The 12,540-nt window shown below is 44.4% G+C and overlaps 1 protein-coding gene across 2 annotated transcripts in view; it reads left to right on the top strand.

Moving 5' to 3' along the window:
- The window catches only part of LOC8036701 (HIV Tat-specific factor 1 homolog), a 43,094-nt gene that overhangs the window by 6,346 nt on the left and 24,208 nt on the right, over nt 1–12,540 (top strand). For both annotated transcript variants that reach the window (XM_029972060.4, XM_040498572.2), the window contains one exon: nt 4,307–4,476. In XM_029972060.4, the coding sequence (XP_029827920.3) occupies nt 4,307–4,476 (170 nt within the window). The remainder of the gene's footprint in view (nt 1–4,306; nt 4,477–12,540) is intronic.

Here is a 12,540-nt window from a genome sequence, read left to right on the forward strand (position 1 = left end):
CTTTCCTGCAAGATTGACATGTCAAATTTGAATTGTGCGTACTTACCCCAAGTATATCTTTTTGTGGGAAATTGTGCACTCGCATCCAGTAGGCTGCCAATTTAGAAGTGGGCCTCATTCCTTTGTCAAACTGTATCATCATTGCCCCTGTGTGTGATGACATACAGTAGAACCTCACTAATATGTTCTCGGTTGCTACGTCTCTCCCAGCTTCTATGTTCGCGACTGTTGCTCCTCTTGAACTTCCACAAGGACGTCTGTATTGATTTTCCGTTTGTCATGCTTGTTTACCCAGTTGTTACCATCCAAGCACTGCCACCTAATGCGGCCGACACAATGTGTTGCCCGCACAGCCACCATCTTCCTTTTGTTCCGCTTCCCCTCTCTTTTTTCCTTCTTTCCCTCTGCACTGTGTTTCTTGCCCCAGGAGGCATGATCTTGGACTAGGCCTGAAAGGGATTTTGGCTTTTGCAATAGTTAGTTCATCTTTATGTCTCTTTCTCGGGCAGATGTTCATTTTTGTTGTACGCGCCTGCTCGGTTCCCCTGGTTTATCTAGTTTATGTTCCTAATTTTAGTGAACGGTTCAAAAAACAAAGCAAACCACCAACGGATATTGGAATACACCAGATAGTTCTCTGCAGCTGTGAAAGCCCACCTGGAATGAATTGCTGTGGCAGAGTTAGGTACATCCTTTCTTATCTCTAGGCTTCCAAAAGGCATTTGTTCTGTTTCCCTGGATGATGTATGTTTTTACCACGATTCCCTGAAAAACGTATCAACAGGGTTTTGATCTAGTCGGTGCAGTCTAACACAGAAGAATAAAACTTGTTAAAAAGCCCACCTGCTTGTGCAGCTGCCCTCCTGGAAAAAGGTAGCAATAGATTATGTTGTTAGGTGTACTCCGTCGTGGAACTTTCCATATGTGCTGTACAATGAAAGTCGTCTGAACCTGTGTCAGATTTTTCACAGCAATGGTGCTGCCCGTAGCACCATTTTCGTTTTCTAGCAGGCTTTCTCAAGAAATATCATAGATTAGCAGCTCTGCTCCTTAAAAGAGGTTTAGGATCACTACCGTAATATCCGGAGCTGTCGCCCACCCCCTTCTGCTGCCTGAAATTCATAAAAAAAAAAGGGTCATGTCTCTGCAGGAACTTAAAAAAAAAATTAAGAAAAATGCCCATTTTTTGTACATATCTAGCGCGGCTGCACAAGAGATACAGTGGAGTCTCGTTTATTCAAACCCTCTTAAATAAAACTTGCGGATAATTGAAACTAACATGGAGGTCCCATCCTACGCGTCTCTATGGGAGGAAACGCCCGGTAATTCAAACTTTGCTTTATTCAAACAAATGTTTGGTCCCCTTTGAGTTTTAATTAATGAGATTCAACTGCACATTAAACTCAAAACTCTAACTAGTTTCATTGTTTTATGCAAAACATGCTCATGAAAGAATGTTTTACTATCACAAAGTCCGTTGCTTGCATACGTGCGATGAACGCCGCCAATCGGCACGCAGCGTAAATGTTTGTTCTATAAAAGTATGCTTTTAACAATGCTATGTTCTCTTCCTTAGTAAAATAAATAAATATAAAAGTCAACAAGAAAATGGAAGACCAACCAGGCACAACGAGCGAGGGGGCGAGCGAGCGAAAGAAGTATGAAAAGCAATGCTGAAGAAGCGTGAAAGCTGGCAGTCGCGTTGGTCAATACTTTGGCATTGGGCCAAGTTGGGTGCCTTGTCAATCGCAAGGAGCAGGCTCTTGTGCAACTTCTTGTTTGGTGCATAGATGCGTGCGTCCATGTGCGGCGTGCTATCAACATGGGTTGAGACGGCACTGCTGCGTGGTGTGGACGGCACCACGAACATGGAGCTCGAAGTGGGACGCTTTACAAATGTCTGTGTGCGGCGTTTCAGCAAATCTTCATTTACCCGTTGGCTTTGTCTCAAACATTGCACTATGTTATTGACTGCAGTCGCGACGTTCCGGGAGAAGGAGTGGGTTTGCGGTGACCTTATTTCGGTAATGGACTTTGACCTTAAATTTTTTATCTTGCACCCCGCGGTTACATTCCAGGATCGGGGTGTTTGCTGACCTCGCAATTCCTGAATGGGTTACTGCTTGTGTTATTTTTCCGATGTTTTTTCTTTTGTCAGAACAATCTTTTTTGCTAGCAAAACAAGGTTTCTGTTTGTCATCTCCATCGGTTTTTTTTTTTCGCACTCATGTACTCTGACTTTGGGGTTGCATATATCGGGGAGGAAATGCGTAAACAAAGTTAAGTGTCTTTCCCTCCTTTGTTTTACTGTGTCACAGACGTCCTCCAACCATAAGGTTCGCGGCCGCGTCAGTTGGGTAGGATGAAGGCTCGCGGATCACGGAGTCCCTGTCGGGGTCTTTGTAGGGTGGTTTTTGATTTCGGTGATTTTTTGAAAATCGATATTCGCGCAAGATGTGGGGTGGACAATGACTCGGGTATGTGCGATGACTTGGGATATTATGGTAATTGAATCCACTTTAAACATATCACACTCATAAATGCTGTTTTGCTATGGAAGCAGCCAAGTACATTTGCAATCCATTTGCTATTTTCAATAGGGCAATAAAAACATGGGAGAAAAAACAAACAAACAGTTTTCAAATATGAATAGTTACAAACAACATTCTAATATATTCTGAAACTCTGTGACACCATCAAAAACATGGCGGAGTGTGGTTGTTTGTATTAATGTCTTCTAATTCGGAGCCTAACTCCTGAACCGATTTGATCTGATAACACCGTGAAGAGGAGTCTCGTGGACGCCACCATTTTATTCTCTAGCACAGAGTGGGTCCAATAGACCTTTTTCGAAATTCAGTGCCATCTGGTGGCTGAAATGGCGGTTTAACCTTTGCCATACTAATGGCGGCCATGATCCTGTAGTTTGCACTATTTTATGGTGCACCATCACTTTCGAAAGTCAACGTCAAACGAGAATGTGCGTTTTACTATGCAGTTATTTATCAATCTCTTTCAGTGTCGATGGCAAAAAAGATGCATCCAGTCAGAACGAAGCACCAACCCAAATGGACAGCTTGACAAAGTTCTATACGTTAAGGGGCTTTGAAGCCGATTGTGTGCTACTGACAGATTGACTGGGCCGGAGTTAGAAACGAATGCTTACCCAGTTCTTGCATTCATTTTCTGCTTCATATCATTCTAACATCTCGAATGCATAGGCCTCGAATCATCTGCTTAGGAGCATCTTCAACTTCTTCCCTCATCAGTAAATGGAAGGCCACCATTATTACAGCCCATATGCCATTTTTCAGATGATAATCGTTATTAAAATGGCCAGACTGAATTTCGGAAAGGGTCTATTGGTGGTTAGTTACAATTCTCAAATGCTTCTTTATAAGCTTTAGACACGACGTCAGGAAGCTTGTGCGATATTGTTCTGATCTGTCGCAAACAGCTATAACATTTCTGGAGGATGGAAAAGCATTTCTTGCAATTTCAGATAGAGTTTCAGATAACTGGCAACAATGATTTCAAGCTCCAAGATAGCCATTCTAAAGCATAGCTTGTTTAGTGACTAGTACTGACGTAAAGTTGTGAAAGACAAAACACGGCGAGTTTCGTGCCCCATTTGCATCCGTCAGGTGGGCATTTCAACGCTACTAGATCGACTCAATTGTGGAACTGTCCATATACGCCGCTTCTACGTGCAGCACACTCCCTCCTCCAGGAAAAGGGGGGGGAGAGGGCGGCCGGTGCGTTAACTACAGTTTAGTCCATGCAAGAGACAGGTCTTGAATTTGAAGCACAGCTTTTAGATGGAATTTCACAATAGCCATTTCAAAGAGTACAGTTCTGAAGCACAGCCCCTACATGGCACTTCAAACGACGGATGGCTAAAGCTCCTTTATAAAATTCGTGCTTTGCATTTCTTACAAGCGCCGACAACCATGTTGTGCAAACTTGCGACACACATGCCGCGAGCGAGTGCTGTGCCGCCCTTTGCTTTGTAAAATGAGCACAGACACATCAAGAGGCTTTACGTATGGCGTTCTTGGGCTGGAGAGGGTGTGCTCGCTGCTGGAGTTCTAGAACTGAGTTAATCTGTAGTCACTGACAAGGTGAGAATTGCAGGGAGGAGCTTCAGTTGTCATCCTCCAGCATGAGCTTCCTACCCTTTGACGAGACTTCGGCATCTCGGCGTACAGGCCGGGCGTTCAAAAAATGTGCCCTGCCGTTCTCCTTCTATAAGTGACCATAGTAACGTGTGGGCGTTCTGACGACCAACACCTCCTCTCGCACCCAGGTGGAGTCTGTGGACCTGGCCCTGCGCATCCTGGACGGGTACCGGCTGCGGGGCCAGGAGATGCGGGTGGAGCGTGCCCGCTTCCAACTCAAGGGGGCCTACGACCCCACCAAGAAGCCCAAGAAGAAGAAGGGCAAGGAGAAGGAGAAGCTCAAGAAGAAGATTGAAAAGTGGGTGGCGCCCCTTGGCCCTCCCCTCCTTGGGGGCGTCAGGGCGAAACAACGTAATGGCCTTGGTCCTTCACTTCCGAGCTGGAAGGGTGTCAGTGCGCCGCAGGTCACTTGCAGAGAGAGTCGGAACTCGCTCTGCTGTCTCGGAGAGCCCGAGATCAATAGACAGATTTCACCTATTGTTAGGTGCACGCGTGACTCTGCCTTAACTGTAGTGAAAGAGGAGGCAGACTGCAGTGCACGAGAGGGTTTTCGTCGTCACTATGCGCAGTGCAGGAGCAATGTTGTCACGTGTGAGGAAGAAAAAAGTTCCCTCAATGGCTACAATATGGACGGAGGAAAAGGAGAGTAAATAACGTTATGGGGGAGCATTTGGGAGCCTTAAAAATGGTGCCGGCTACTCTTTCTCTCTATCTCTCTTTTTCTCTCGTCTCAAAATATGAATGGATATTTCTTTATTTACATTACTGGCAGCCCTTTTGGGCTGTCTAGGGGTGTTAATTTTGGAATAAAAGAAAAACCGTACAACAACTAATCGCCACAAATACAATCATTATTTGAGTGCTGTTCCAGTTAAACAGGAATGTCCGAAGATTAGGTTACCAGTACCATCTGAAAAGAGGTAGCACGTCTCAGATGATACATCTCCGACCCTCTGCATTATCAATCCCAACAAGAGGGTTGCCATCCGCGTTCCACTCCTCGAGTGTTTTTACCGCAAAGAAGTAGGACTTTAAAAACATTGAGATCAGGATTGTACGGCTTGACTGCAAATTGATTGGAGTGAGATGATATGAATTCCAGCTCTTATACATGGCAATATGGATGACTGTTGTGATGCAAGATCAATTCAAGCACTTACTTATGACTCCAGTGGCCTAAAGGGGGATGCGCTGATCTTGGCCAAAATGGCAAATGAAATGAGGTCAGTTTCACCATTCAGTGCGCAAAAAATCTTAGATTCTTGCATTGAAGAGCGGATCCAAAATCCAATGGTGAAGCAAAACACTTTTTAGACACGAAAGCTTAGGTCCACTTAGGACGGTAGAGGGTCATGGTAGCAGCATAAAAATAATTACTGTCTGCAACATTTTTTTTTTTTTTTGCAAGCATTGGTATGGCATGATGATATTGACAGAAGGTAGCTTTAGAATATTTGCAATGTGGAAGATAAGAAAAATCTTCGAGCTCCATCGTAAGGATGACGTTTATTTGGTAAATCAACTAAACATCAGCCTTGGGAAAGATGTCTAATGCGCTTCTAACATTACCCTCGGGTTCGAGTGTCATAGAAACAATAAATGGCAAATACTGGTTTGTAAAATTTTTAGTCAATTATAAGCCAATCTTCACCAGGCTCCGAATCAACCAAATTCACAGGATTATAAGACCCTCTTTTACGTTAGCAAATGAGAGTTTGATTGTAACTTATGTCGAGGTCCCTCATAAATGTCAGCTACATTTTTGCAAGAAATGCCAGTGAAGGTATGGAATGGAGATTTAAAATAGGCATGTATTTGCATTTATAACTCATTTTATTTAAAAAAAAATATATATTTATAACTAGCTACAATAATGTGCAATCGTGACAATATGTGTTTTTGCTAATTTATGCTGACACCAAATGGAGCAGAGGGTTTCCTAATGCTTCCACAATGTCAACGTTTTTTCGGACCTACCCACAGAGCTTATGTTTTGCGAACTGTGGCTGATTCCAATTAATTTGTTCATACCAGTCTCTGTCAGGTGTCGATTAATTTGTTCTTACCAGTCTCTGTCAGGTGTCGATGATGAGCTTGCAAATCCTTCATCATGACATAGTGATAGCGTTTGAAAATTCATGGGATGACATCTGATTTTGTTAACGTTTCAAATAGGGCTCTAACATCTGTCTTCTACTGAAAATTGAAAAACAGACACCTTCTCAGCATTTATTTGTGTTTTTCCCTCACTTATGGGACTTTTTGCCAATCTTAATTTTATCAATCTATACTCCTGTCGGCTGTTTTTGCCATGGGCTTCGGACAGCAACACGCGTTGCAAGGTGACATTGTTCTTCGTCTTGCAAAAAAAGAATATGGCACGCCGCCAAACCGTTTTGACTTCATTATTCATTCCTCATTTTGTTGCGGCAGCACTGAACAGCGATTCTTCCGTTTAGCTTATTAAGCACATATGAAGGGACGTCGCCTATGAGGACCAAGCAATGAAAGCAGATGGCCATTGCGAAAGGTCCCCCTTTCGGAACTCCTCAGTGCAGCCGCTACATGGCATCGATTTTGTTGGAATCGCGAGTGGGCTGATTAATAAACGAGCATTGTACAGCGGGTTGAGAATGGAGGAAAAAGGTCGAGCGTTGCAGAAGCTTTAGGCCTACCAAGAAGCACTTTGAGTACTCTACTGACAAAAAAGAGGGACATAAAGGCCAAGGCAGAACAGAACCAGCACTCAGGCACGCGGCTTGTACGCAAAGCTGCCTTTGAAGATGTTGAGAAGTCGCAGCACAAATAGTTCATCGATGCAAGGGCCCGGAATATTCCTGTATCCGGACCGGTGTTACAACAGAAGGCCAAGAACTTTGCATTCATTCTCGGCGCCGAGAACTTCAATGCCAGTAGCGGTTGACTGCAACGTTTTAAGGCCCGCTTTAACATTGTCGGGAAGACAGTCTCGGGGGGGAAAGTGAGGATGCCAATGCCGCCTCTGCGGTCGGTCGGCGCTTTGCGGAGCACGACGGCCACGCGCTTTTAACAAGTTTTTTTACACGTTTTTGATGTGATCTAATAGTATATCGAATTCTGGCTATATCCAACTATTTCGCCATCACCGCGCGGTTCGATATATCGAGGTTCGACTGTACTATTACGAACTAGTGTAGTCATCACCGTGTGGCACACATTGAAAGTCTCGTGGTTGGCAGTCATATTGCACTAGCCAAATGGGGCCTCTGCAGTGGCAACACGAGTCATCACTCCAAGCCAGTCTTGCCTCCCAGTCTACGTATAAGCACACTAATCTACTACCTATATTCCGTTTCACCGTAACTCGGCAAAGAGCGAACGCCACGGCCCCCTCGAGGCAATCGGAGCAACGGAGGCAAAGCACAAGGTGCAGGGGCAAGGGCGTGGCCCGACTCGTGAACAGTTGGAGAAGAGAGGAAAGAGGAGCTTTCCCTCTTACACCATAGAGGTAGGAAGCTTCTGAAGGCAACACAAGGCCACCAGAGGTGAAGCCAGAAGTGTGGAGGGACATGCCTCCAACGATGACCAAAACCTAGAGCCACTATTGGACGAAAAGGAGAACTGAGTCAACAGCTGTTTTGGTCACCCTAGGGCATGGCCCAAGGGTGACCAAAACAGCTGTTGAGTCGGCTCTCTTTTTCATCCAATAGTGTCTCTTGGTTTTGGTCATTGTTAGGGGTGTGTCGCCTGCAGAAGCTTTCCACCTCCATGTCTTACACCAATCCTTTTTTGTGCGCCTTGGGAGTCGCTTATGTCCTTCTCGGAGATTAGCCTGTCACTCGAAATACGTACGAAAGTGGTTTTCCTCTTTCCTGCGCCTATGGCTTTGACAATGCTGAACCCAACTAGCGAGGCAGAGCATAGTGACGCGTCTCCCTCCGACGCGTCGATTGACTCGCCGATGCTGTAGCCTTTTCCGTTTGTCAAGTTACAGTGAAACGAAGTGTAGTTGCGTTTTCGGCCGGCCTGCACCGGGATTCTCTCGAAGCCAGTGCGGAACACGGTGCTCGCCGGTGAAGCACGGAGCCGGTGCCACATCGAAGGCAGACTGCATTGCGCCTCATAAATAGATAGATGGATGGACACGACTGAACCCTTTAAAGGGGCACTGACACCGCAAAGGTCGTATTCTTTTTTATTGTCTAAAACGATGCAAGTTGTAGTCATAGACACGCAAAAAAAACCGTATCGGGGAAAAAAATTTCTTTGCGCGCGCCTTTTTATTTTTTGCGTTTATATTTCCCACGCTCACCTCCTTTTTTTCTTTCTTTTGATCGGTGACGTCAAAAATCAGGAAATATAGAAGCTTTGTAGGCAACATTTCTATTACATTTAATAACGGCAATCGTAAAACATGTTTTTTAACGCAATGACGAACGCACTACGGCCTTTCTTTTTGAAATACCAAAAATCAGATTTCGGTGTGATGTCGCTTCCTGGATTTGTGTTCTCCCTCGGAAAACTTGGCGGCGCTCGAGCAGAGGCTTATCGCCGAGTCGGGGAACGAACCGGTTTTTCCCCACGCCGGCTCCCTTCTATCCCGCCTGCTCACCTCCTCTCTTCGGGTCGCGGTAGCAATGGCGCTTTCTTCACAGCGTGGTGCGGAGGTCCGAAAGAAAGTCGAGTCGCAGGAGACCACATAATTTGACTCACTGCACTGGTGCGGATCGCGCGGGAACTTCAAATTCGGCATTTGGAAATTGTTTTTCTAATTCACAAATACTGAATTCCCAAGTTTCGAATTTTGAGGGTAATGTCCCGGCATCATTTTCAATCGTTTCGGATAATAAAATAAATTATGATTTTGATGTGTCAGTGCCCCTTTAAATTGGACAACGATCTACGCCACCTAGTGTTGTCCCGGTGCTGGCAGGGACAGCCGGCATGTGTCACTTTGCAATTCGTGCCCCTTCCTCGTGCTGTGCATTTTGAACAGTTTGTGTCAGCTGTGGGTCCTGGCAGGTCCTTGTGCCCCTGTCCTGTAGAAGATGAACACTGTGGGTGTCATTGTGAATGGGGAAAAAAGATTGGCATTACAATATTGCTATCGAACCTCAACAACCTGATGGTTGATTAATCACTCTTCATAGTCGCTCTTTGTCGGCATACGCGCTTTTGCTCGGTATGTTGTGTGGCTTCTTGAGATTGTCATTTTATGCTTTTTTGCATATCGGTGACAAAGAGTCGGGCTCTTTTGTTACTCATTGTACCTCGGTGCCTCAGTGCCGCCGAAGCGTTTTACGACATTGTCCAAAAAGTTAATCACTTTTGGGTGCTCCTTACCGTTGCAACGGTTACCTGTAAGGCTGGGAAGGCAAGGTGCTCACAGTCCTTGCTGTCAGATGAGTAGAGCCCTGCTGAGATAGCAGTTTGGTCGTTTGCATCCGATCTGCATCTAGAAACTTTATGTCCTCGTCTGAACTGCATCTGCAATGTTCTTAAGTTCTATCCACATCCAATCCGCATCTGCATACTTTGTATCCGCATCCGAACCACAGCCGCATAATTCGGAACCACATCCGACCCACAATTCGCGCATTCATTTTATATTACAAAATCAAGTGTAAATAAAAAAAAAAGAATTGCGTCTGGATGGTATCTCATAAGTAGGATTCCGTGTTTTGCAGAGCTTATTTTTTGCTGAAAATTCAGGGTTTATCGGAGTTTATTTTTGTTAGGTTCCCAATTCTTCGGAATTCTGAGTTTATTTTAGTGTTCTTATATTTTAAAAGTTTTAAAAACAAAATAAATAAAGTCTGGGTATCATGATTCGTTGTCCTCAAGGAACCACGACGTGCTAAAAGGCTTGGTTCTATATTTCAAAGGAAACTAAAGTGGCATCTCCTCAGTACTACCGACCCTGTTCTCTTTTAAAGCTTATTTGTAAAACAGTCATTTTTGCTTTTTGTTTTGTCGTTGTGACCTCACGATCGACGGGAAATTAATTGGCAAGACACTCCGCGTCGCTGAAAGATAATCGCAGTTATGAGATTGTCCTGGGAGTCTGCGACACTCTGCCCGGAAGGTGTGCTGAAAAGGAAATAAATTTTAATATTTTTTTTCTTTTTACTTTGTAATGCTCACTTCAAGCAGATGCATATTTTCTGGAAAATTAACACCTAAATGACGGTCTAATAGCATTGTCTAATTTTATTTAGGTCAAACAATAAAAAAAGCGGGAGAGAAAGATGTCGTAAGACGCGAGTATACCACTGGGAAAATATCACAATATCGAATAATGACAACACCTCCTTTTGATTTCAGTTTTGAACTTGAACCCGCAACTGTGTGCTCCAAACCACGTGCTTGGCAGCAACTTGCCAATTGTTGAAAAGAAATGCACATACATGCTACAATTCACTCGTCAAAAAGGCTTCTTCTTAGACGGAGGCTTATTGCGGAGAAGGTGCCGTGTAGCCGAGCTTTCGGCTGCACGTCAAAAGATCCCCAGGTGGTCGAAATTAATCCTCAGTCCTCCGCTGGGGCGTGCCAGATGCCCATCGTAGGTTTGGCACGTAAAACCCCCAAATTTGACTTTGAAGGAGGCTTCTTCTACTTTCTTGTGGCTTGTACATTTTTGTTTTTTTTGCCTGAAAAATGTTTTCTGTTCTTTCACCGTGAAGCAAGAACACGCTTTCCCGTTACCATTCTTTACTTTTTCTATCGACAGTGTTTTTTGCAAGATAGAACGCTTTAAAAGTAATCTTAGGTGAGAATGTGGTCTTCTTGGTGTAGAAAGCAATTTTCTCTCCAATTAGCACCTTTTTTTCAGAGTAATGTGCTCACAGAAAACGTTCGATGATGCACTTCATAGTACCACTCGCTAATTAACTCTGCGGTCGCACATGTTTGTGGCATGCCTCGGTAAACATGTACAGGGTGTCCCAAAAAAGATTTGCAGCGTTATTTTTTACCGCAAAAATAAAGAACACGTTGCCAAACGCTCATTCTCCGCCCAAAGGTAGCTCTAGAGGTCGGAACCAGATGCCAAAGCTTCAGCACAAACCGATATTTCATTCAAAAGTTATAAGTAGGGTGTGTATTTTCCGGTTTTAACCGAAAAACACCGATAAACATCCGTCGGTGACAAAAATATAAAATCGGTTAAAACCGAAAAACACCGGTGGTTGGATATTTTCGCCCTGGTTAAAACCGAAAACACCGGTCGTTGCATGTTTCCGACCTAGCGAAACCCTTTCCCCGTAGAGGTTCGTCAAACGTGTTATCTCGTGGATTTTGCATTCTTCCAGTGTTTATGCATGGCTTGCACGTGGCGTCAGTCCGCCCTCCTTTCTGGCGGTCAAAAGCGTCTAGTGAACGCATTGGAAGCTAAGCTCTCACACGCCTTTCCCCTATTGTGTCTACCATGGCCCCCTTTTGTGGAAAAGTCAACGCAGCGGAGGGTAGGCTCTCACGTGCCCTTTCCCCATTGTGTCTGGTCAAGTGGTGTCGGTGCAAGCCATGTATTCAGAGGTTGCCGTGGTTCCTGGAAGACACTGCCAACGTCCGTCTCGTACAGAAGCGTGCGTTTTCATAATTGCGGGTTGTGAACCGCAAGGAACGTGCTGCAATGACGGATGGAAGCCTCTCGAAGTATGCTTGCATCTACTATAATAACCAAGCGTGAAAATAGATGCTTCCTAGAGAAGAAGTGTATGAAATATGTGAATAAAATTGAAACTCTCTGTCTGTGATTCATCGCATTTTTTTCCACCGATAATCACCGATTTTAGCCTAGTCGTGAGACGTTCCACCGAAATACACCGGTGCTTTTAAAATAAATAAACACCGAAAAACATCCGCCGATTTTTCTCACAAATAAACACCGGAAAGTACACACCCTAGTTATAAGTGATCTTGTGAAAATTTAAATGGGAAAATGGGGCTCATTTTTCTCTGTTTTCGATTCTGGCACCATAGAGTTCCGTCTGCCGCCATTTTCACATTCAAATTTTTAGGAGATCACTTGTAACTTTTGAATAAGATATCAATTCACGCCGAAACTTTGGCATCTGGTTTTGACTTCTTGTACTACCTTTTGGCAGAGAACGAGCGTTCGATAATGCATAGTTTATTTTTGCTGTGAAAATTTCCTGTACATTTTCTGTAGATACAGACCCGCAGATATCCATATCCGATTTGCATCCGCAGCCCTTGGCATCCGCATCCAATCTGCAACCTGCCAAATTTGATGAATTTTTATTTACATCCGACAGTTTACTAGGGATATCCACAGATATGCAAAGCTCTAGAGACAAGCTGTCCAGGAATTTAAGTGCCAATATGCCACGTAACAAATATTAGTTTGTGTAAGCCATCTCGG

Source organism: Ixodes scapularis, unplaced genomic scaffold (genome assembly GCF_016920785.2).
Source record: "Ixodes scapularis isolate PalLabHiFi unplaced genomic scaffold, ASM1692078v2 ptg004327l_1__unscaffolded, whole genome shotgun sequence".
NCBI classification, from domain to species: domain Eukaryota; kingdom Metazoa; phylum Arthropoda; class Arachnida; order Ixodida; family Ixodidae; genus Ixodes; species Ixodes scapularis.